We start from the raw sequence: 25,257 nt of genomic DNA, 5'->3' as shown, positions 1-25,257 counted from the left end.
GGAGTACTCAAGTTGTACGATGACCTTTGTGCACTAACAACCGATATCCTTGGTAGATTTGGTCAGCAAAGAGTACTGAAGTTGTAATGACAGACAACCGGTAAGTATGATCATGGCCTTTGCATCAAGACACACGGTAGTGTGTCGTGCGGCCCAAGAAGCCGGCGTACTACCCGTGAGTATATTAACAGGAAGAAAGAAAACGCAATTTTCACACCTATGTAGCTCTGTGATCCCTTATCCGATTGGAACCAAATTTGCTACAGACGTGCCGGCCAGCTAGGGGAGTCTACACACCAAATTTGAAGAAAATCGCTCCAGCCATTTCCGAGATACGAGCGAACAAAATTTCGTTTTAATTTCTTCGTTTTTTTCTTCTTCATTTCGCACACTTCGTAAAATCCGCCATAAAACACGAATGCGTGCTCGGATCGGGCTGAAATTTGGCACACTTAAAGCGCTCATTAAGGCGGATTCCCGTACCAACTTTAGTAGGAATCCGATGAACATTCACGGAGTTATGACCGATTATTTGCGTAAAATAAGGTCGAAGGTCTGTCACGCCTACAGGGTAAACTCCTTTGAGGAATCAGTTGAAAATTGATATGTAGATGGAGCAACCATCGTAGGAGTGCCTTTTTGTTGTTTGAAAGGAATCGGGATAAAGACCATGGAGATATGACACAAAACCCAACCTGTGTCAAAATTACGCGATCGATTTTTTATGAATAAAAAACTAATAGTTTTCGTGTCTACCAGGCAAACCGCTTAGAGCAACGAGCTGAAAATCAGTATGTAGCTGGAATAATCATCATAGAAAGTCCTTGCAGTAGTACAGAAGAATCGGATTACAAACCACTGAGTCATGATTCGAAAGACAACTACATGTAACAAATGCAAGATCGAGATACTCTAATAGAACAGTCACCCTAATAAAGTATTTAGCTGCATTTATAATTTACTCAATTATATTACATTGCAAGTTATTCTGTAGGGAATTTAGCTACAAACAAGTCACCCTGTAGTCAGATTAGCCAGAAGAAGGTACCTAATAGAGAGTTCAGCTACAAAGAAACCATCATGTGGAGAGTTCAGCTCAAAAAAATTATCCTGTAGAGAGATCAGCCAGAAGAAGTTACCTTGTACAATCATGCAAAGAGTTCAGCTGCAAACAAATCACCCAGTAGAAAGTTCCGCTATGAACAGATCACACTGTAGAGAGTTCAGTTAGAAACAAGTCATCTTGTAGAGAGATCAGCTAGAAGAAGTCACATTGTAGAGAGTTCAGCTACAAAGAAACTACCATGTAGAGAGTTCAGCTGCAAACAAATCACCCTGTAGAGAACTCAGCTACAAACAAATATGTCCTGTAGAAAGATCAGCTAGAAGAAGTTACCTTGTAGGGAGTTCAGCTATGAACAGATCACCCTGTAGAGAGTTCAGCTACAAACAAATCACCCTGTAGAGAGTTCAGTTACAAAGAAACCACCATGTAGAGAGTTCAGCTGCAAAAAAATCAATCACTCTGTAGAGAGTTCAGCTAGAAGAAGTCACCTTGTAGAGAGTTCAGCTGCAAATAAATCACCTTGTAGAGAATTCAGCTGCAAACAAATCACCCTGTAGAAAGATCAGCTAGAAGAAGTTACCTTGTAGAGAGTTCAGCTGCAAACAAATCACCTGTAGAGAGTTCAGCTAGAAACAAGTCACCCTGTAGAGAGATCAGCTAGAAACAAGTCACCCTGTAGAGAGTTCAGCTAGAAGAAGTTACCTTGTAGAGAGTTCAGCTACAAAGAAACCACCACGTAGAGAGATCAGCTAGAAGAAGTTAGAGAGTTCAGCTACAAAGAAACCATCATTTAGAGAGTTCAGCTGCAAACAAATTGCCCTGTAGAGAGTTCAGCTACAAACAAATCACCCTGTAGAATGATCAGCTAGAAGGAGTCACCTTGTAGAAAGTTCAGTTACAAAGAAACCACCATGTAGAGAGTTCAGCTACAAACTAGTGACCTTGTAGAGACATCGGCTAGAAAAGTTACCTTGTAGAGAGTTCAGCTACAAAGAAACCATTTTGTAAAGAGCTCAGCTGCAAACAAATCACCTGTACAGAATTCAGCTACAACAAATCACCCTGTAGAGAGGTCAGCTAGAAGAAATTACCTTGTAGATAGTTCAGCTACAAAGAAACCACCATGTAGAGAGTTCAGCTGCAAAGAAATCACCATATAGAAAATTCAGCCACAAACAAATTGCCCTGTAGAAAGATCAGTTATAAGAAGTTACCTTTTAGAGAGTTCAGCTACAAAGAAACCATTCTGTAAAGAGCTCAGCTGCAAACAAATTACCTGTACAGAATTCAGCTACAAACAAACCACCCTGTAGAGAGATCAGCTAGAAGAAGTTACCTTGTAGAGAGTTCAGCTACAAACAAATCACCCTGTAGAGAGTTCAGCTACAAAGAAACTACCATGCAGAGAGTTCAGCTGCAAACAAATCACCCTGTAGAAAGTTCAGCTATGAACAGATCACCCTGTAGAGAGATCAGTTGGAAACAAGTCACCCTGTAGAGAGTTCAGCTAGAAGAAGTTACCTTGTAGAGAGTGCAGCTACAAAGAAACCACCATGTAGAGAGTTCAGCTGCAAATAAATCACCTGTAGAGAGTTCAGCTAGAAACAAGTCACCCTGTAGAGAGAATCCTGTAAAGAGTTCATCTACGTACAAGCAGATCACCCTGTAGAGAGTTCACCTACATTTCAAGTCATCCAGTAGAGAGATCAGCTGCAAATTATCCTGTGGGGATTAATTGACATGTAAAATAAATATATGCAAGAATTCATAATAATTATAATGAACTCTTGATATATGCATTATATATATAATTTGTACATTTTCTGATAAAATCAGAATGAGTTAAAGTATTTATAAAATCTGCTTCATCTTTTTCTTTTTCCTGTGGTAAAGAAAAATATATAGGTTAAAAAGCCCCAAAGCTGGCCATAGGCCGGCTTTGGGGTATACAAATACAAAAAGAAGTGAAATCTAATCAAAAACAGCCAAGCTGTAAAAAAAGGAGTGCGGCCCTTGAAAAGGCTATGGTGAAAAAAGATGTGAAATCCAAGGTGACGGCCAAGAAATGGCTGTGATGGTAGGTTAATGGTAAAAATTTTGATAACGACAATTCTGGTGAATTTTGTGCCAATTGACCAAGCGGCACCAAATTCACCTGAATTGTTGTTATTAAAATTTTTACCATTAACCTACCATCACAGCCATTTCTTGGCCGCCACCTTGGATTTCACATCTTTTTTCACCATAGCCTTTTCAATGGCCGCACTCCTTTTTTTACAGCTTGGCTGTTTTTGATTAGATACTAATAACAGCTTATATTCTTGACAGATTCAATCAGCAAAGTATACTCAAGTTGTTCAATGGACAATAATGACCATGGTCTTTGTATGACGGACAACTTGCAATAGCCTTTTGTGCACTAACAACCAATATCATTCGGCCATCAAGGAGTACCCAAGTTTATGACGGACAACTGCTAAGTATGACCACGGCCTTTGTGTAATAATGACCAATATCCTTGGCAGATTCACTCAACAGAGAGTACCCATGTTGTATGATGGACAGCTGGTAAGTTTTCACTAGCATTTGTTCACTAACAACTTATATCCTTTGCAGATTCAGTCAGCGAAGAGAACTGAAGCTGTATGACATACAACTGGTAAGTACTGTATGTCTGAGCATTTACAACTTTACAACTGTTCTGAGCATTTACAACTTTACAACTGTTCTTTTGCAGTTTCTTTCAGTCAGTTATACAGTTGTACCGTAAATTTTATACTGGTAATTGTAGCCTATGTGCTCTTTAAAATAACTATGTCTTGGCAGATGCAGCCTGGTGAAAATAGTACTACATGTATGGCTTGAATTGATGTACAGCAACCACCAACTGGGTCAGGCCTGGTGTAGATGAAGAAAAGCCACCATGACAGGGAACATCTTAATGTGTTTTTTTTTCTATATAAATGTAATTCTACATAAAGGCATGCTTAAATTAATGCCACTTGGGGTGACAATGGAGCTGTTGTTGTGTGTGTTACAGTTTATTGAATTACATTTTTATACATAAATTCTTAAAAAATAGCACAGAATACATAGAATTTAATAATAAGTTAGCTGTATGTACTGTGCCCACATAACCATGCCAACAAGCTGTGGTAAGCTATACTACATTGCGTATATCTATTACATATGTACACATGACGTATACACACCAGTATATAGCAGTCAATTTGTAATACACAGGATATACAATTATAGTATATCATATTCATACATACTTGTGTAAACTGAATGTATAATTGAGTTATGCCTACTAGTGTGCACCTGAGTAAATCAAACTTTTTGCAAAGTCATACAGAGTTTATATAATTGTGGAGATTAGCTTGTATGCCCATGTAACTTAGCTTAGCAGGCCAAATCCACAATCTTATGCCTTTAGTATAAGGTGCAGGTGCTTATACCGAGTGTTGAGGATTTCAAAGACCTGGCCTACGAGATTAGGTTGGGACATGCCAGCTTAATTTCTATGACACTGTATTAGGTTTCTGGAGTACATATATATTTTTTTATTATTTATTAATGCTTTACAGTACACATATGCACACAAGCATTAGCTCAGGTACACACACAGATACAAGTATGACAATGCAAATGGTGTAATAAAGTTATGCTTACAGCCAAAAGTAGTTATTATAAAGTGATAAAAAGATCACATGATAAATAGTCTATAACAGTGTGTAGTTAATTAAGAGATTATCAGTAACACACCAACTACAGAGGCAGAGGTAGTGCAGTGTATGAGGATTGAGGGGATCAAATTTATGAGTGAAATGATCCCAGAAATGAGACTTAACTCTGTTCCTGATAGTGTCAACAGACAGATTAATGCCAATTAATAGAAGTGCTTTCCATAAATGACAGACCCTTACAAAGTAAAAGTGTCGTTACTTGTTAGTGGTAGAGGGATTGTGATGTAATTTGAAGCCTCCTGATCTGACACTGGTAGAAAAGGAAATTAAATGGTGAATATTGAAACTATTGGTTGGATTTTTGATAGATTTGATGAAAAACATGATTTCTGAAAGCTCAAAGATGTGGTTTGAGAAGTCTAGTTTTATAGTCGGTAATGTAATCGTTCAGAATATACTTTGTGACTCGTCTCTAAAGATGTTCTAGGTTATTGATATTTTTCACTAAATGCGGATGCCAGAATGTGGAGCAGTACATGAGTTGAGACCTGATAAGAAACACAACGTATAGTACGACAGTACTGTATAGTAGGGACAACAAAGGAGTAGGGCGTGGCCCATGAAATAACATCACCCAAAAACCAGCCTCAAGTTTGAAAACAACACTAACACACAGACATGCCACTATGAGAAACAGCATGGTATAAACCAGAAACTAGGCTGCATGGCACCTGGTTTTTAGAACATCAACTTGTTACAATATAGGTTGGTTGCTTAGGGAACTTTACACCTGCGATACTGACCAACGTATCTTGTGCATGGAAGTTACCAACCAGAGCTATTAAGCCAATTTTTGATGAAGCTTCCAGAATTGCAATATCCTTCTCATACAGAATTTTCAATGCTCGCTCCTCAGAACTGTGGGATCTGTCAGATCTGTTAAATGAATCAATTCTAATAATTGATGTAGTTATGTGTGTGTGTTTTGTTTCGTTTTGTGTGTGTGCTTGCCTTGCCTTGCCAAGGCTCCAGCTGGTTTAAAGCTTCTTGGTACCCCTGCATCTAGACCCCTTATCTATTTCCTGTATACTTGTCTTAAACAATAAAGCATATAAATCAATCAATTAAACCAATTGTTGTAGAATATCAGTACACCAATCTATGTGCAAAATTACAGTTTATGTTCAACGAAAAAATTGATGGCATCTTCTTTGATTGACTTCCCATAGCTACATCAATTCATCTTTATGAAGCAAACTAGTTACGAAGATTGATCACTGTGACCAGTTCTATAAAAATAACAGAAACAAGTATAAGAAAATATTAGGAATTTTAAACTATAGTAGAGATCAACTAGAATAATTATAGTGCACCAAGTACTGAAACAGCTTGAGTTAGTATATTATTCAGGGCCGCCCAGAGAAATTAAGGGGCCCAGGGAAAGAGTTAAAGTGGGGCCCCAGGGGCAAGGAGGTTTCCATTCTGAATCACAACTTCATCCAAGCTGTAAGTTGAAGACCAAAAAAAAAAAACATCACATGCTGACAATGACAATAACTACCCCTCACCAACCATTTCTCTTTATTTATAAGCTTGCTACACTGCTCCTCTGAAGAATACTGGACTGCTCTATTAGAGTATTTAGATCTGACTGCTCTATTAGAGTATATCAATCTTTTAAACAGGTATTCAAGGGACCCTTCATGGGGCCTCCTGGGGCCCCTTTCAGGCTGGGGCCCGGGGAAAAATGTCTCAGTTGCCCCCTGTGGGCGGCCCTAATATTATTACTGTAACAAGAAGTGAGTTGTGTTGTGGTTGAAATGCACAGTAGGGATATTCACTTCTTTTGTTAGTTGATCCCTATATACTCTAGTTTAAAATTCCTAATTTTTCTCATACTCGTATTACAGTAAACTATTTGTTTTCTCTAACTGAAAGTACTACTTTCAGTAAAGGGTTTTAATTTCATAGGCATAAATTCAAGTTCAGCTTCTTAGCCATATGACTTCAGTTCATTTTTAAATTTTACATACATGCAGGCAGATTTTGTGGTTGGCAAGACAAAGATATTGACTTCTATATGTTATATTATTAACTTGTTAGTTATAAAGTGTGCATAAGTAGGCCATCATGCGAGCACATTATTATAATTTTATTGTCAGAGTTTTAGTAAACAAATAGCAAAATCTTTTTCTAAATATTCAGTCTGTGCATGAACATTCTCTTTTTTATATACATTTAATCAGCTAAGAGAATGTAGCAGGTCACTTACAACTGATTTGATACCCACAAGTTCTCAAGGAGCCACCCAATCTGGGACCCAGAGTTCTTTCTGCATTCTCACATAAGCACAGCATGGCATTAGATGCAGGCAAATAAATACATATTGGCGATATCCTGACCAGCTAAAAGCTATTTTAATCTGTTTGTATCAATGAACCTGATGAAGAATAGGAGGGATGTTTATTGGATGTAGCAGCACCTGTCAAGTGCTTTGCAATTCTATAATAACTGCTTTTCATGTGAGCTGATACTGATCACATGTTGATGATAAGTTGCTTGATGAGTTCTCTGTCTAGTTATGTACTCAGTTTTTAATTTTCTCCATATCAAGGCTGAGTACCTGATACTGCCCAATGAAAATTCCTTTGTCACTCCAGCTATTACATAGTATGGGCATGGCTGAAGGAAGTTAAGCAAGAGTTATTGTAAGACAGTCCCATATGGTACTTAGTGGCAACAGGAGATGTAGCCATCACTTCATAAGGACAGCTAACCCCAAATTTACAAAAAGTTTTTCATTTTTGCAGGGGCGGATCCAGACTTTTAAAAAGGGGGGTTCCACTTTGGAATTGCAACTTCAGCCTAGCTGTAAACTGAAGACCAAAAAAAAAAAAGGTCATTACCTGCTGATAATAGCTGCCCCTCACCATAGATGTCTTCACCAACTATATTTCCTTATTTATAACTAGATACATAGCTTGCTACACTGCTCCTCAAAAGACTACTGTGACTGCTCTATTAGAGTATCTCGAGTAAGAGAAGCTCTTGCAAAAGGGGGGTTCCATGGAACCCTTTGAACCCCCCCGGATCCGCCCCTGATTTGCTGTAGAATCACAACTGTGCACTTGTATGCTTTAATGGCTACATATAGCTATAGCTATGGGAGTTCTGAATTGAAGTCATTCATGCAGTTATAGCAAGCATGCATGTATTAACAGACAAAGAACCAAACAGATAAAGTAGTTATCAAAGTACATTTTTCATAGTCCCAAAGCATACTTTATCCTTCTATACATTTCCACTGCACTTGAGTTTACTATAGACCAACAACTAACATGAAATGAGCATATAAGACAGATTACAACAAAGACTAACAATGTTAAGAGCTTCTCCAGCGAAATCTTAAATCACGCCCCGTCAACATCAAAGTCACCTGTTACTAAAGTATGGTAAGGTCAATTCTTGACTATGCCTCAACTATTTAGTTGCGATACATGCAGAAAAACATTCAAACCCTAGAGTCTGTGTAAAGGAGGTCTGCTAGATTTGTATTTAACAACTACTCAGTGTATCCAACATGCTTACTAATCTTAATTGGCTGGAGTTCTCTTGCTGATAGGCGAAATGAACATAGATTAATAATGCTATTCAAAATAATTCATCATATCACATTGTAGACATTATGCTGACTTTTTACTCCCACCTCGCCCTTGTACCCACTCTACACGTAGACACTCAGAGATTCTTACAGTTGCCAGCAAGAACTAATGCCTACTCAAACTCTTTTCTTCCAAGCAGTATTAAGCTGCATGTGGAACTCTTTACCATGCAGATGATGTAATTATTCAGACCTCAATCGTTTCGCAAACAAGGAATAACAGAACTGTTGTCTAATTCTTAATTTTTGTAATGCAATTACTTTGTGCATACATGCCTCCCCGGGAGGCCTGCACAGCAATAAAAATTAATTACAGCACATGAATAGTCTGGCGCGGCCGCCCCTTCGATCAGAAATTTTAATCGAAGGGGTGGCCGCACCAACGCATAGCTCCTCCAAAATTGTCTGCATGCACACATGCAGATGCATGCATTCTGCATGCATGGCCATAAAATAAAGATTTTCCTTTTTTAGTTTTGATATCTAACGTAGTACATGTAGCGTACTGACAAGTGCCAGAAACTAGCTGTTTGTCCGGCATTAATCAAGTTCAATGAAGTGGATACTAAGAAAGTACGTACGCAAACTTGCAAGCTATCTCGCAAGTTATATAGACCCTTATTGCTGTATAAATACTATATACTTAATTTTATAGTTACTAAGTACTGTAATATAGTTTATAGGCCTATGTGTATATTATCAGCTCCGTGCATAGCGATTTAGATATTAAAAACCGGCGTTTCTATAAGCCTTGTCGTCGAAGCCGGCGCTATAGCTAGCTAAACCCGCTCACGCATGTGCATTATATAAGTCCCTAGCTAGCTATATCATGTGCGACACAAATAACGCCTTGGCGTGAGGCAAGGAATCTGCATGCATCATGTATGGCTGGATTTGACCCCATCTAAAAAAATATTAAATAGAGCGATATAAATTTTACGCTATAATATAAATTTTACGATATAAATTATATAATATATATTTATATAATATATATAAAATTATATATATAATATAAATTATATCGTAAAGTTATATATATATATATATATATAATTTTACGCTATACCGTGTAGCTGGTAATTTTCGAAAGGTTTTTATTTTCGGATATTTCGAAGAGGCCCTTCTCTTCGAAAATAAATTCCCACGTCCGGTTGTTTTTCGAAAATAAATTCCCACAAGTGAAAGCAACCGTCCAACTTTTGGCGATTCGTTCGTGTATTCCTCGAGTTTTAGCTCAGTATTGCTGATGATAATGGGTAAACTGTATCATTACTGTACCAATAACCAGAAAACAGGTGATCCAGAATGGGAATTGATGCCGTCTGCTCTAGAATCTATGGTGATTAGGATACTATGAGCTAGCTATGATCGAGCGTGATAGTGCCAGTGAGTTCACTTCACCCGAGACTCCCTCAGTCTTCTCTCCAGTGCACATGCAGGAAGAATGGGGATTATTCCATCAGTAAGTCAGTTTTCGGCAAACATTCACGCATCTTCATAAATTTTTGACACGAATATCCGTTTATTTGAAATCCATCCGGACTTCGAAATATGCACTCTTCGAAATTAAAATCTTTCGAAATTCAGATTTTGCTTCTTGTACGAAAATTTCTGTTTCGAAAATAACCCGCTATACGGTAGCTAATATAAATTTTTTAAAAATAAATAAAAAATTTACGTCACAAAAGTATGTTAAACGCGTAACCGCAATTTCCGCGGGACAAAAGTGGGTAGATTCACATACTGATGGTCAACTTCTGGTGTTTTTATCCGCATGAACTTAACAGGACATAGAAAAGAAGTTGGCCCGGAAAGATCATGAGACGAATCATGGAGGAATTAATGCATCAGGTTGGTTATAGCAGATTTTCGCTTAGGTTCCGCCTTGGGCTAGTGGTGAAGCACCTCGTACAGGCTCTGCCTTCTGTGTAAACCCTCCAGTGCCCAACTGGTAGACTTGATAATAATAATAAAAAAATAATAACAACTACGAAGTGTATATTTAGCTGGTACCGGCTTGCAAACACTAACGGCTATTGTGCCGGCACTAGTAGGTTGCCCCGAGCATTCAACTTTAGGGCACGCGTCTAGTAGGTTGCCCCGAGCATTCAACTTTAGGGGATGCGAAAAGTAGTTCCTTAGCGTTAGGGGTAAGCTAGGGTTCAGCTTTGGTTTCTTCTTCACTCTTGTTCACTTCAGTCGGATGTTTATAAAGTAGAAACTAAATAATATGACTAGCTGCAGCACCGGTGGTATAATCGTTACAAACATTGCTTATGAGTACGGATGCCCGGGTTCGAACCCTCGCTTAGGGGTCATTCCATACCAAATCAACAAAAAAAAAACCGGACCCCTTTCAATTTTCATAAAATTTGGCACAAACGTGGCCCCTTTCAAGAAACTTTCTCACACCAAAATCTGGCTCATTTCATAGGTCTCCCTTTAAGTTATGACCACTCAAAGTTTCTGCTGAAAATTTTATTTTGCTTACATGCCTTCAATAAAATGGCCATAACTTTGCTTGTGATTGATGTAGAAACATCTGGTTTAGATTTTTGAAATGCTTATTAAATCCCCTTTCAGATGATATATAAAGTTTTATAATTGCTCAAAGGAAAAGGTCAAACCACAAAAATGTAGCTTTTTCCTTTGATCTAAATTTTCAAAAATATATATTCTTTGATTAAATTTATTTTTGGTTTACATGTTGCTCTAATACCTATCATTCACCACTGTGAGTTTAAAGTTGGGACCAGTAGTAGATCATGAGTTATAAGTGTTAATGTGTAGCCCTGTAATCACTGCTGTTTGTATGGTATTTTTCAGTGTAATTTCCAATACCAATTGCAAGTTACCTTATATTAGTATGTCAAAAATCATTTTATGCATTAAAATAGTTAGGGTTTGTATTGACAAGGGCTCACTACACTGAAACCATACTAACAGAGCCACTTTTAAAGCTAAGAAAGTTGGAGCAATAATAAGGCTGCCTAATAAAAGAATCGCTGATTATGTTTTTGCTGTAAGTTCAGTGTACTATAAAATAGAGGTGGTCTTATTATAGAGGTAGCTATATTTATAAGGGATTTACTGTATAACTAACGATATTCCAATGTATTCTTTCAATTTTACTTACTGTACAATAATATTCGGCCACAGATTATGATGATAGTTTCCAATCTTATTCGCGTGTATAATGGATGCAAACGACACAGTTATTCATACATATGTACATGTAAAGTGGAATCGAAATGTCATGTCTTAGTGATATCCAAAGCTTCTTGGTCTTAATACCTAGATAGCTGCTTCGTATAGTTGCATTAGAGTAGAAATATTCTATTTTAAGTTGGCCTTTATAAAATGGTGGCCTTTAAGGTAGCTGCAAAGATATGTTACACTGTATATCACTCTGAATCATACTCTGAAAGTGAATGCCTACTACTGCATGGCCACTTAAAGGCCACCTTTATATGTTTGAACCTATAAATAATGCCTTTGCTGGAAAAATGTACACTTCTAAAACCACTATGCATTGTCTTACTCGTCAAATTAAAAATTTGATGGAATAGAGTTGAAAGTGGCCACCTGTATAGAAAGGCCACCACTCCAATAAGGCCAATTTTAAATTGTTACTGTACACTTATGCAAATGTATTAAGCAGCTACCTGCACTTTAAGGCCCATAAATTTTGGCCTTAAGGTAACTGGCTTAAACTCCATACATCAACTGTATCATGATAAAAATAGCAATGTAGCTCATAATTTGATTCTACAATTGAGAATCATAGAAATGTTCCATAGAAATTACATTGTACAAAGGTTCACTACAGCAATTGCACACTGATGCATATCTATAGCTTTAAGTGAAATACATCAACAATCGATTAAAGAAAGGGTCAAGGTAACTAACTTCAAAGTTAAATCAAAGTGTTATAGTAAAAGTTGAGACTGAAACTGGTGCATATTGCATGACAGTCTCTACAATCATTCACATGGAAACTTGATACATTGATATCAGTACACAGTTGAATTTTTGAAGGTATAAGACTGTTAATACTACATCAGTCATTCATTACTACTTGTTAGAAAAGCTCTAGTAGATTACAATATTGAAACATTCATGCCTGTGTGAATGCAGCTACATAACATTGTTTTATTTGTAAGTGTTTCAAATTACAGTGGAACTTGTCTTAGCAGCCACCTGTAATAAAAGGCCACCTTTCTATTAAGGGCCAACTTTAAATTGTTCAAGTAAGAGATTTGTACACATCAAACTATATAAATAGCCACCTACATTATTAAGGCCAAAAAAAATTGGCCTTACTGGCTTAGACAGCTTCCACTATAGCTACATGTCTTAGATTGACTGACACTTAATACTGTTACTATTATTAGCTATTGTAATTACTGCACATGTGTGACTCTAATATATTAGGTTGGTATTAGGCGCGAACACGTGTTGTAGCTTGTAGTTTCGTCTCCTCTATCTGGGGCCAGAATCGGTCGTTCTACCCTATCAAACCACTATACATCACATTGGTGCTGTGACGAAACATCGAGATGGAAAACATCCAACGTCTCCGGACCAGACGACGCGCTACCAAATCCAGTGTGACTAAACTTCTAGGGAAAGTTGATGGCATCCTTTCCGTCGATCTTGAAGGCGTCAACTCACAATCGGTCAAGGAAGCAGCGAAGCTGATGGCCGATACTACACTTTGCCAACTCAAGGCTAAGCAAGGCCTGCTGGTCGAGCTGAACAATGCAATCGCCGAAAAGATTGATGACGAGACAGAGTTGGAAGAGGACATTTCGAAAGCTGATGCTTACCAATTTGATTTAGACGAGCGTATAGCCTTTCTCACCGAGTTTCTACGGAAAGCTAGCCAAGCGCCACCTGCTAAGCCTACTGATGCTCATACCATACTACCAACCTCACCGCCGCCCACAGACTCCTCAGCTGTGCATTCTGATACTCAGCTCCCAGTGACAACTGACTCACTAACCTCATCGCCAGTTGTGAAGCCGACAGAGGATACCGTGAGTAAATCACATAAGCCATTAATAGTTGCAGACACACACAATAATGTCAGCCGACTCCCAAAACTGATCCTGCCTACCTTTAGTGGGGATCCAATTCAATGGCAGACGTTTTGGGATTCGTTAGACGCTGCTGTACACTCGAATGTTGGTCTTAATGATGTGCAAAAATTTAATTACTTGCGAGCACAACTACATGGGGATGCTGCTCGTGTTATTGCTGGGTTTACCCTCACTGAAAGGAATTACACACAATCACTTGAGTTGTTGAAGGATAGATTTGGGCAGCCATATAAGATTATCAATGCCCACATGGAGGCATTACTCAACCTCACAAAGCCATCTAACAACTTGGCTAGTTTACAGGGCTTTCATGATACCATAGAAAGGCACATGAGGTCACTATCAGCACTTGGCAAGTCTCCTGAATCTTATGGTATGCTATTGACCTCATCCATACTTAGTAAACTACCTGTTGAAACCAAACGGCATATGGCACGTGAGCACTATGAGACAGAATGGTCCATTAAGGATGTGATGGCTGCCATTCGCAAGGAAGTCCAAATTTTTGAAATGAGTTATCAACATGGCGGTAAACCCGGCAATTACGACAGCTTCCCACCATCCACCAGTTCCTTCCACACAGCTACACACAAGGGCCACCACCATCGTGATGGTCAACAGAGGAAGGAACCTGTATGTGTCTTCTGTAAGGGAGGCCACAAGGCTGGTGTATGTAACAGTGTAACAGACCCTAAGGAGAGGTTATCAATTGTGAAGCGAGACAATTTGTGCTTCAACTGTCTTGCCAGGCATAAAGGTGACACAATGCACCTCTAAGTTCACATGTAGAGAGTGCAAGAAGCGACACCACACCAGTCTTTGCCACGCCTTCCTTACAGAAACCACACAATCACAACCTGACCAACAGACCTCAGCATTACCCAATGCACAAGCACCTGCAACTGACAATGCTGCATTTACCACAATGACACCTGCTCCTCTCTCAGCATTATATACCAGTGTATGCTTATTGAAGACAGCCATTGCTGAAGTGTCATCAGCAACCACCACTACAGAAGGCAACATTCTGTTTGATGAGGGAGCGCAGCGCTCTTTCATCACACAAGCACTGGCTGATGAACTGTGTCTTCATCCAACCCACCATGAGACTATCTCAGTATCATCCTTTGGAGGGCAGGTGTCCTCGTCCAGAAGCCTTGAGGTAGCAACACTCTTTGTACACACCCTGAACTTTGCTCGTATCCCAATTTCGGTCCTCATTGTTCAGCAGTTGGCAGCCCCCATCCGAAACTCAGTGCGTACCCACCTGAGTGAAGTTCCATATCTGAAGGGCCTCACATTGGCTCATCCAGTAACCGGGGATGAGAACTTCCAAATCTCAATTCTCATTGGGGCTGACCACTACTGGCGTTTCGTACAAGATGAGGTAATTCGGGGTGATGGTCCCACAGCAGTTTAATCACGACTAGGCTACCTATTGTCTGGCCCACTTCCCTTACCTCAACCCATTAATTCAACTAACTTACACATAGCTATACTATCGTGTACCACAGAAACCAGTGACCTATTCCAATTCTGGAATTCAGAGTCTGCAAGCTTGTCACCCACTGCAGACACTCCAGATAACAATGTGTTCCTCCAGCAATACATGAAAAGCCATATCACTATACAATCAGATGGTGCCTATAGCTTGCGCTTTCCCTGGAGAGAGGATCACCCTCCTCTCCCATCTAATTATTTTATCTGCTCGAAACGAACTAGGTCCCTAGCACATCGATTGTCCAAAACTCCAGAGCTACTGAAAACATATGGAACCATCATTAAAGATCAAGAACAAAAAGGCTTCATAGAAAGAGTAGAGAGTGGCAGTCACACACATAATGTACACTACATTCCCCATCACCCAGTCAGAAAAGACTCGGCCACCACACCTATCCGAATAGTGTACGACTGCAGTTGCAAACAGTCTCGCAACAATCCTAGCCTTAATGACTGCCTTTCAGCAGGCCCCCCCCGTTCCTCACAGATCTTTGCACCATTCTTCTCCGTTTCCGGCTACATACAATTGCGCTTTCAGCTGACATCGAGAAAGCCTTTCTCCATGTGTATTTAGACGAATCAGACAGGGACAGTACACGTTTTTTTATGGCTGTCAGATCCCACTGATGAGAACAGCCCCTTTGTGATCTATAGATTCCGAGTTGTGCTATTTGGAGCTACTAGCTCTCCTTTCATGCTGTATGCAGCACTTAGCTTCCACCTAATTCGGAATTCCTCAGCAATATCACAAGATCTACTTCACAATCTTTACGTAGACAATGTTGTGTCTGGTTGCCATAGTGAGGAAGCTGCACACAAATATTTCATTGAGTCTCGTTCAGTACTTGGTAGTGCAGGTTTCAACCTACGCTCCTGGTCCTCGAACTGTGATTGCCTTCAGCAGGTAGCATCACAGCACAAGGTTGCTGAACCAAGCAACCCAGTCAAAGTACTAGGAATGTACTGGAACACTGAGAGTGATATGCTCTATGTCTCCCCCAACCTAGACACAAAATTTCCAACTACAATGACTAAGCGAGAGGTTCTCAAGTGGTCATCAAGCATTTTTGATCCATTGGGACTACTATCACCTGTCACGATCTCCGCAAAGCTCTTCCTACAACAGCTATGGCAAGAGCATTTAGAGTGGGACGCTACACTTGACCCCAGTCTGTGCACTCAATGGATCACCATTGCTGCGAACATTGCACAAGCCACAACTCTGTCCTTCTCCCGCAAGTACAATATTGTTTTTCCAGTACCTCAGGGTGTTTCCACTAGTCTGCATGTGTTTGCTGACGCAAGCTTAAAGGCCTACGGCGCAGTTGCCTTTATCCAACAAGGGCAAGGACCAGCCTCAATACTGATGTCCAAGACTAGAGCTGCACCATTGAAGCAGCTAACCCTGCCCAAATTGGAATTAAATGCAGCTGTACTTGCGGCCAGGCTAGCTCACTTTATTATGAAATCCCTGACAATCAATGTGACTGTTCATTTGTGGTCAGATAGTCAGATAGTTCTGCATTGGATTAATAGCCAGAAAACATTGAAGCCATATGTAAGTCATAGGGTTGCTGAGATTCACTCTGTTTCCAATAGGTGGAAGTACTGTCCGTCTGCAGAAAATCCAGCAGATCTCCTGACAAGAGGGATAACCTTTCAACAGCTCAGCTCATCTACCATGTGGCTACAGGGACCACCATGGTTGTCATCTCAACAACGTTGGCCAGTCTGGGACCCTACAGGAGTGCTCCTATCACAATCAGAAATTGACTTAGAAGAAGCTGATCAAAGCTCGCACACCGAACAAGATGAAAGCGACCCATCAGTTACCCTCCTGAACATCATAGATATCAAGAGGTACAGTAGCTTAAAGAGATTGCTTGCAGTAACTGCCTATGTGTTGCGCTTTGTCAACAATACAAGACATCTCCTAACTGTCAGCACAAGGTATCTAACCCCAGCAGAGATGTCTACAGCAAACCTGAAGGTCCTTGAAGCTGTTCAACATGCAGAATTTCCCAGAGAGATCTCTAACTTGACTTCAAAATCTCGACGGCTCCCACTGGTAAGACAGCTCAGGCTATTCTTGGATCAGAACCAGCTGATTAGATGTGGTGGGCGCATCCACAATGCCCCACTTTCAGAGCTTACAAGGTTTCCCTACTTGCTGCCATCTAAACACCATTACACAAACCTTGTGATCATACAAGCACACATAACACAACATCACGGTGGCGTGAACTCCACCCTGACGGTTATCCGGCAGCAGTACTGGATACCATCAGGAAGACAGCGCATCCACTCACTGCTCCGGAAGTGTGTAATCTGCAGAAAGGTTTCATGCAGACCATATTCAGCGCCAGACCCTCCACCACTTGTGAAATGCCGAGTCAATATGGCTAATCCGTTCGAAGTCACTGGAGTGGATTTCACTGGTGCACTGTACGTCCGGAGCAGTGAAGGTGAATGCAAGGCCTACATTTGCCTCTTCACCTGTGCTGTTTCCAGAGCAATCCATCTGGAAATAGTTGTTGATCTAACTGTTGCGTGTTTCTTACAGGCATTCCGTCGCTTCGCCAGCAGAAGATCCCTGCCAAGATTAATGCTCTCTGACAATGCCTCCACATACTTGGCTGTGGCCGAGGAGCTCAAGAGCCTATTATCATCTGAGGAACTGGCTGAGAGTCTTTCAAGGAGAGGTGTTGATTGGCGTTTTATCCCCAAACGTGCCCCCTGGTTTGGGGGATTTTGGGAAAGACTCGTTGGGCTCACGAAGTCAGTTCTGAAGAAGATATTGGGCCGCAGTCATGTCACATTGGACAGTCTCCAGACCATAGTGGTGGAGGTAGAAGCTGTGCTGAACAACCGTCCGCTAACCCATGTTTCTGTTGATGTCAATGACTTAGACCCCATAACACCATCCCACCTCCTATATGGCCGACCCATTATCTCCTTGCCTTATCAGAGAGTAGAAGATGATGAGATAGATGACCCAACATACGGTGATGATGCAGACATTAGGAAGAGGACTAAGGCTCAAGCACTGCTCTTCAAGCATTTTTTGACCAGATGGCAGAAGGAGTATCTGACCTCGCTTCGAGAATTCCATCGCTCAACAGGCAATAACACACAGATGATAGGAGTTGGTGATGTTGTCCTCATCCACGATGATGCTCCCTGGATTCAGTGGAGACTAGGTGTTGTTGAATATCTTAACAAGGGCAACGATGGATTTGCTCGTTCTGCAAATGTCAGGACATCCACTGGTCAAACAAATCGACCAATAACTAAGCTCTATCCTCTTGAGGTCACAGCAGCAGAGTTGCCACGATCAACACGTCAGGATAATGTTCAAAACAAACAGCCCACTGTGGAAGAGATGTCAAGACCAGTTCGTCGAGCAGCAGTGAAGGGACGCCAGAGGGTACAGCAATGGACTGGTGCTCTTTGTGCCCCCCGGAGGATGTCTTAGATTGACTGACACTTAATACTGTTACTATTATTAGCTATTGTAATTACTGCACATGTGTGACTCTAATATATTAGGTTGGTATTAGGCGCGAACACGTGTTGTAGCTTGTAGTTTCGTCTCCTCTATCTGGGGCCAGAATCGGTCGTTCTACCCTATCAAACCACTATACATCACACTACATTTGTGTATCAAAATACGTACTTGTGTATCAACAATCAGCATTAAATGCTAACAGTAGCAGTAGCAGTTACTGTAGCTAGTAAAAATGTCATCAAGTTTAATATTTCACTACTATACAATAGACTTGGTGTCATAATCAGAAACAATATACAAGCTTGATAAGGGGTACATTACTTGAGTATATGTATTTAATTTCAAGCGTTCACTGGATTTTCTTACAAAACATAAACAAATTAACTTTACTTACAAACCAACAATGTGTAAAATAATTGTGACATACTATTATATAAAGTTACTTGCAATTGGTATTGTATCTTAGCGTATTTGAACCATACAAACAGCAGTGATTACAAGGCTACACATTAACACTTATAACTCATGATCTACTATTGGTCCCAACTTTAAACTCACAGTAATGAATGGTAGGTATTAGAGCAACATGTAAACCAAAAATAAATTTAATTAAAGAATATATATTTTAGAAAATTAAGATCAAAGGAAAAGCTACATTTTTGTGGTTTGACCTTTTCCTTTGAGCAATTATAAAACATTATATATCACCTGAAAGAGAATTTAATAAGCATTTCAAAAATCTAAACCAGATGTTTCTACGTCAATCACAAGCAAGGTTATGGCCATTTTATTGAAGACATGTAAGTAATATAAAATTTTCAGCAGAAGCTTTAAGTGGTCATAACTTAAAGGGAGACCTATGAAATGAGCCAAATTTTGGTGTGAGAAAGTTTCTTGAAAAGGTCCATGTTTGTGGCAAATTTCACGAAAATCAAAAGGGGTCCGGATTTTTTTTTGTTGATTTCGTATGGAATGACCCTTAGACAACTTTATTTTTTTCGCTTTCTTAGGTTTTTTGTACAAGTTTTTTTTTTAATACACGTAACATTCTAAGTATTATACCCTCCACTGCCGGCAAAATAGCCGGCAAAACAGTGTAACCGGTACCGGCTCTATATAACCTGCCTAACAAGTAGGGTATAAGTCATCAATACTGGGAACCGGACGATCCTTTTCCCGGACACCTGTAGTTGCCAAACGGATAAACCGATCAGTCTAAAATTTGGAGCGCATAAAGGTCTAGGCTAAAGTACTTTGAATATAAAATTTCAGCCCGAACAGTTGAAGCAGTTAGGAATACGAAGCCAATATATCTGTCCGGAAAATCAATCAATAACCGGACAAAGCGATCAATAATCCGGACAGTGGCCCTGAACTCAGTAACTACAGCTCCGATTTCCTCCAAACTCTGGGGCATGTACCATCAGTCTATGGTCGTGTGTTGATAAAAATTTGGAGTCTCAGCTATGTTTGGTTTGGAAGATACGGCTCGTTGAAGTCGGCGTGTTTCGTTGACTACTATTTCCGGACACCGCTCAGTATTCTTTGGTTTTTGGGAAGCCAACGCATTTACAAGATCTCCACAGCCACTTAAATGATGGAAACAGTTGCTGTGAACATTGTGCTACTGCTGTTTGATCCAGGCATAGTCCGTTTTGTCTGCAGCAACTCCTTACATACCATTAACTATTGTTTTCGAGCACTGATGGGTCTAGTATACAGTGCATTAACCAAGGGCGGATTTAGGGGGGTGCTTGGGGTGCTGAAGCATCCCCCTCCAAACTTTTACCATATGCAAGCTAGGAAGACTCCCAAACTCCTTGAAGCTCAACTTTATAAGCTCAAATGATACTGCAGCATTTATGCTGTCACGTTATAAGGGGTTAGTTGTGGCCAAAAACTAGTTGTATATGTAAGTGACTTTGGACTCATGTTGTAAAAATTATTATGGCCGGGGCCATATGTAAAAAGTCAAATTGAAATAACAACAGAACAGTCTGTGGCTATACTACAAAGTTGAAGTTATTTTTGTGTGCATTTTAAATCTCTACAATGACCTTAAGATCCAATTGACCTGTGTACTGTCTTTGACCATCCACTATTATATATATCCAATAGCATTTAAAAGTGTAGCTAGCTTGTTCTGTTTTTCTAAAATTGCTTACAACTGCACTCATCCATCTTGTACCCCCACAATCTTTCAGTACAATAGAGTATTTGGTTAAAAATAGCTTCCAGATTCAATCTTGTGATAGCTATGTTCCAAAAATTTCCAGAGGAAGCATCACCCCAGATCCCCCTAGCTGGAAAATTCTACAGATGAGTACTCTACATACTGCATGGTGAGTGTGTACTTGCCTTCCCAAGCCCTCTCTTCATTGTTACTGTTTGGACGTTATAGTTTGAACCATGAGACTGTAAAGCACACTAGCTATACCTTAAGCCAAGCAATACACTAAAATTAGCGATCTTGTATATTGATGAATTTACCATATGAATTCTATTAATTTGTGAATTGATGTAATCAATTAGCAAAAAACCAAAACGCTTAAATTACTAAATTTAATGTGCCGCTAAATTAAGGTATTTCAAACACAAAATTATATTAATGGATCATGTATAGCTGATATTCATATCCTTCCCCTTCCTGTTCCTCATGTAAAGAATAGATGTTTAGTTACTGGCTGTGCCCTTATATGACAGCTGTATAGTAAAACAACTGTTCTGGAATAATGGTATCATTTCATCATTATTATACTGTCTTAGGTGACTCACAATGCTTTACAAGCACTGTGAATCACTTAAACAAAGTGGGTCAAAAATATTACCAAATTTAGTATTGAATAGGCTAAATTTGCAAAATTTTGTGTGGGGGCATGCCCCCAGATCGCCCTAGATAGAGCATGCTGAGTGTGCTTTGCACACTATAGCTATATATTATTAACCAGTTGTCACTTTTCTTAGCCAACCAACCATTCATGTTAGCTCCCCCCCTTCTGAAATCCTAGATCCGTCCCTGTAAAGTGGAGGTGTCACAATGATGCAACAATGGCTAAAGTGAAGTTGTGGTTTTATGACATTATAAACTGACTTTGAAGTGGTTTATAGAGTGTGCGGTACAGCCATCAGAAAATTGTTGTATAGTTGAAAATTGCAGTAATTGCTAACCCAAGCAAAGTAACCATGCACTTTAAAGTAAGCACCAGTGAACACCTTCCATCTGACAGTTTTTTTTTTTAAGTTTCACAGTACTCTGTATGTACTACAAGGCTTTAAAAGACTGATTACAAATGTAATGTACACGATAAAACTAAGATTTCCATGATGATCAATGTGTGGATAAACCTCATAGCAATTTCCATCCCCATTGCAATCCCAACTTAAATAAGCATTGTTACCTTGTGCCTGATTCTATTGGAAGAAATTTTTAAATAAAAAAATCTTGGATACTGGAATGCTTAATATGTGACTGTCTCTGGGAAAACCGGTCTTATCGCCCATTTGAAAGTATCGAGAAACGTCGGTTTTAAATATTCTGTGTGTTGTAGCTGGCCAATGGTAGTAGCTACGCATGCCAAATTTTCACACGTTTCACAACAATTTCTTACCTTCCTGATCATCCACTGAAGAAGTAGCCAACAGCTAAGTTTCCCGCCATTTTAGATAGTTTTTAAACCGAGGTTGTCTGTATCAGGCGAGCTCCAGAAGGGTGGGAGGCGAGCTCCAGAAGGGTGGGAGGCGGGGGGCCCTGGAAGGTGGGCAAGATGGTGTTCAAAAATTGAAAAGAGACGTGCTGGGATGAATTAGACCAAGTTATAGGCCATTCAGGGCTCAGAACTGGCTAAAATGAAAGGAGATTTACAGCACAGGTCATTGTCCAACACCACAGAGCTGTACAGCCACACACAGCCATCTCCTGGTTGGCCAGGGCTCCATAAAGACCCCAGACCACTCGTACGGCTCGCCACTGTGCTCTAGAAAAGCAGCCAGCAAAAGCAGACCACTTTACTCTGGTCGACTGTGGCAGTGAAACTTGATAGTGCATTCATTAAGCTTTGTGTTTGTGTGAAAAAATCAAACTTCCTGTCTTGGGCGATAAGAACGGTTTTCGTAGATCCAGTCACATATAATGCTTTAATTAAAAAGTTATAGCTAGTTTATTTTGATGAGTGATTGTTAGTTACTCACCATGTGGACCGTGCTGGGCAGCCTAGTGGTGACTGAGACGCTTGACCTCACAACATCTGAAGTTCAAGCTTTAAGCTTTGCTTCCTTCACATTAGTCAATCTTTTGTCCAGCACTTTACCATCAAGTGCTGGGGATGGTGGCAAGGAGTGCTTGTTACCCCAGGAATAAAAAATCATAATAATGTTATAGCTACTGCTTAAATTATAGTACATGGTGACAGATCCAGGATGGCCTGTCTCCACTTTAACTCAGATCTCCTTCATCTTTTCTGTTTTCATGTCCCAATGTATGGCCAAGCTGTGGGAAATGCCATTTTGAACAGGGTGTCTGAGCTATCAGAAGACAATCTTAACGCACTATTTTATTGTATGGGGGAAGAGGCAAAGACATAGCTTACTAAACTCTACGAACATCTCCAACTCAGGTGGCAGGATTAAGTATGATAGAGTTTAGTATTGCCAAGCTTTATAGCTTTTTTATAAGTCAGGAAGAACATCATAATATTATATAAGCATGCATGTTTTAACTTTTAACCAACATAGTCAACTAGAATGGGGAATCAGTAGAGCAGCAGCTTATCACTACTGAAATCAAGCTGGCAGAGACATATTCAGAAAATTCTTGAGACAGGAGTATTTTGACACCAGTTCCTGGAGTCACATTTCTGGCAAACAATTAACTAGTCATTAGTGAAAACATTTTTAAATGGTGTGAATTTGCAACAGATAATCAAAAGATTGTGTGGGCCAGACCAGAAACCTTTGCAAGCACTGAGGGAGTTGATAGCTAGTTACATTTTCTTACAATAACAACTCTTGTGGCCAGCAAGTCTATGTGGTCAGATACCTCAAGCATTGGCTTACTGGTTATTAAGGTGGCAGGCACTCTGGCTATTAGAAACCTTATAACCTATGAAGCACCATTGTGTAATGACATGATAACCCACAGATATGCATGGTTAGATTAGTAATGCAGGTGTGTCTTGTTACTAGCAAAGTCACGATGGTGGTGATAATCCTTGCTGAGGTGTTTCACTTCTAGAGAATACATTGTAGCATCCCCAAGCTCTTGTAGAATAGAAACCATCACAGCTCCTTGGTGTGCCAGGATGGTTGTTGTTTCAAAGAAGTCAGCACGTATTTATGCCAATTTCCGACCAATAAATTGCATTTTGGGGGAAGTTTATCCACTCCCAGCCTAAGGTTGAAAAAACCTTGGCTTAGCTTAGTGGTGCCGCATGCTAATAGTGGTTTTTGGCAGATTCTTTTGACAGTGTTCTTGCCATGTACAAAATTTATCACCCCATTTGGCAGGTACTGCTGCCCTTGGTATTTGCAGTGCTCCCCCCAGCAAATGAACAATATTTTATCTGGCCTGCCAGAAGTACTATGCCACATGGATGATGTGTTGATTTTTGGTGAGCTTAGTAAATAATTTTTACCATACATTGCCATAGTGATGAAACCTCTTTGGGAACTTCTCAGTACCAAATAGTGGCATAGCCAGCTGGAAGGTAAAGGAGGAAGACACACTAAAATGCTCAACATTGTTATAATGATTGAACAAAGTCTAATGACCCAAACACGGGCTAACCAACATACGGTGTTGAATTATTGCAGCTATTAATGAACCATAACTATGTAGCTACCGTATTATGAATTACTATCTACAGTATGTCATCACTGCAAGCAGTCATCAAGCCATTCCATCTCACATGCCTCAACTGTACTCCAACACATGTACATTCATCCACAATCAAGTAGAACTGTATAAAGTTTAAACATTTGTAGTAGAATTACTTATTATGATGTGTGATAGCTACTTACGTTAATCTCTGCTGCATTCCTGGCTACAATGATTTTGTCTGATCACTCCACACTCCTTAGCTTTAAACCCTATCCCTCTCTAGTAAGCCAGAATTTGCTTCCTTCAGTTTTACAACACTGCTCAAACTGTTTAAGTACAATAGGTAGGCATAGATAAAAATCAGTGGCTGATCCAGAGGGAAGGGGAGGGAATGTGCCCCCCTAATTTTTTTATACAATGATTGAGATACTCTAATAGAGCAGTCAGTCAAAAATACTCTAATAGAGCAGTCAGTCAAAAATACTCTAACAGAGCAGTCACCATATGTGACCGAATTTGTGAAAAGGAGTCTTCCACACACAACCATTTGACAACTCATAAACCAAAGTAATTGACTTAAAATTTGGTCAGTAGTGAGCACTTACACAGTTTAATGGATGGAGAAAAATTTTAGGTTCATATGTCACTTCAACACTAAGTTACGGTCTTCCAAGTTTACAGAATTGGATGTGTGTGGAAGACCAAATCCAGTCACATGTAACACCATTAAGAATCTTCCACTGAGTATGAAAACTGCAGCACCAACCCATGCATGGGCACACTTAGCTATGTAGCTTGCTAGGATTTTTTCGCAATTGGTCCTTTGTAGCTATGTCATTCTTATCATATTATGCAGGGGCGGATTTAGAGGGGGGGGAGACTATGGGGGCTGTAGCCCCCCTTTCTTTTCTAA

The 25,257-nt window shown here is 39.8% G+C and overlaps 2 protein-coding genes and 1 long non-coding RNA gene across 3 annotated transcripts in view; all 3 read left to right on the top strand.

Annotated features, from left to right (window-relative positions):
- The first annotated feature begins 3,388 nt into the window (after positions 1-3,388).
- Positions 3,389-4,094, top strand: LOC136251702 (uncharacterized). Its single transcript, XR_010699161.1, has 3 exons — positions 3,389-3,634; positions 3,683-3,725; positions 3,893-4,094. It is a non-coding gene; the product is annotated as an uncharacterized lncRNA (long non-coding RNA).
- Positions 4,095-8,885: 4,791 nt separating this feature from the next.
- LOC136249249 (uncharacterized) overlaps positions 8,886-25,257 on the top strand; it is a 28,530-nt gene continuing 12,158 nt past the window's right edge. The window contains exon 1 of the mRNA XM_066041214.1: positions 8,886-8,989. Within this exon, the coding sequence (XP_065897286.1) occupies positions 8,970-8,989 (20 nt within the window). The 5' untranslated portion in view covers positions 8,886-8,969. The remainder of the gene's footprint in view (positions 8,990-25,257) is intronic.
- On the top strand, positions 12,514-18,588 carry LOC136249248 (uncharacterized). Its single transcript, XM_066041213.1, has 2 exons — positions 12,514-13,458; positions 17,585-18,588. The coding sequence occupies exons 1-2, from the start codon at positions 12,979-12,981 to the stop codon at positions 18,494-18,496; spliced, it is 1,392 nt and encodes a 463-aa protein (XP_065897285.1). The 5' UTR covers positions 12,514-12,978; the 3' UTR covers positions 18,497-18,588.

The sequence above is a fragment of the Dysidea avara genome, chromosome 3 (genome assembly GCF_963678975.1).
Source record: "Dysidea avara chromosome 3, odDysAvar1.4, whole genome shotgun sequence".
NCBI classification, from domain to species: domain Eukaryota; kingdom Metazoa; phylum Porifera; class Demospongiae; order Dictyoceratida; family Dysideidae; genus Dysidea; species Dysidea avara.
This window is presented reverse-complemented; position numbering and strand designations above follow the sequence as displayed.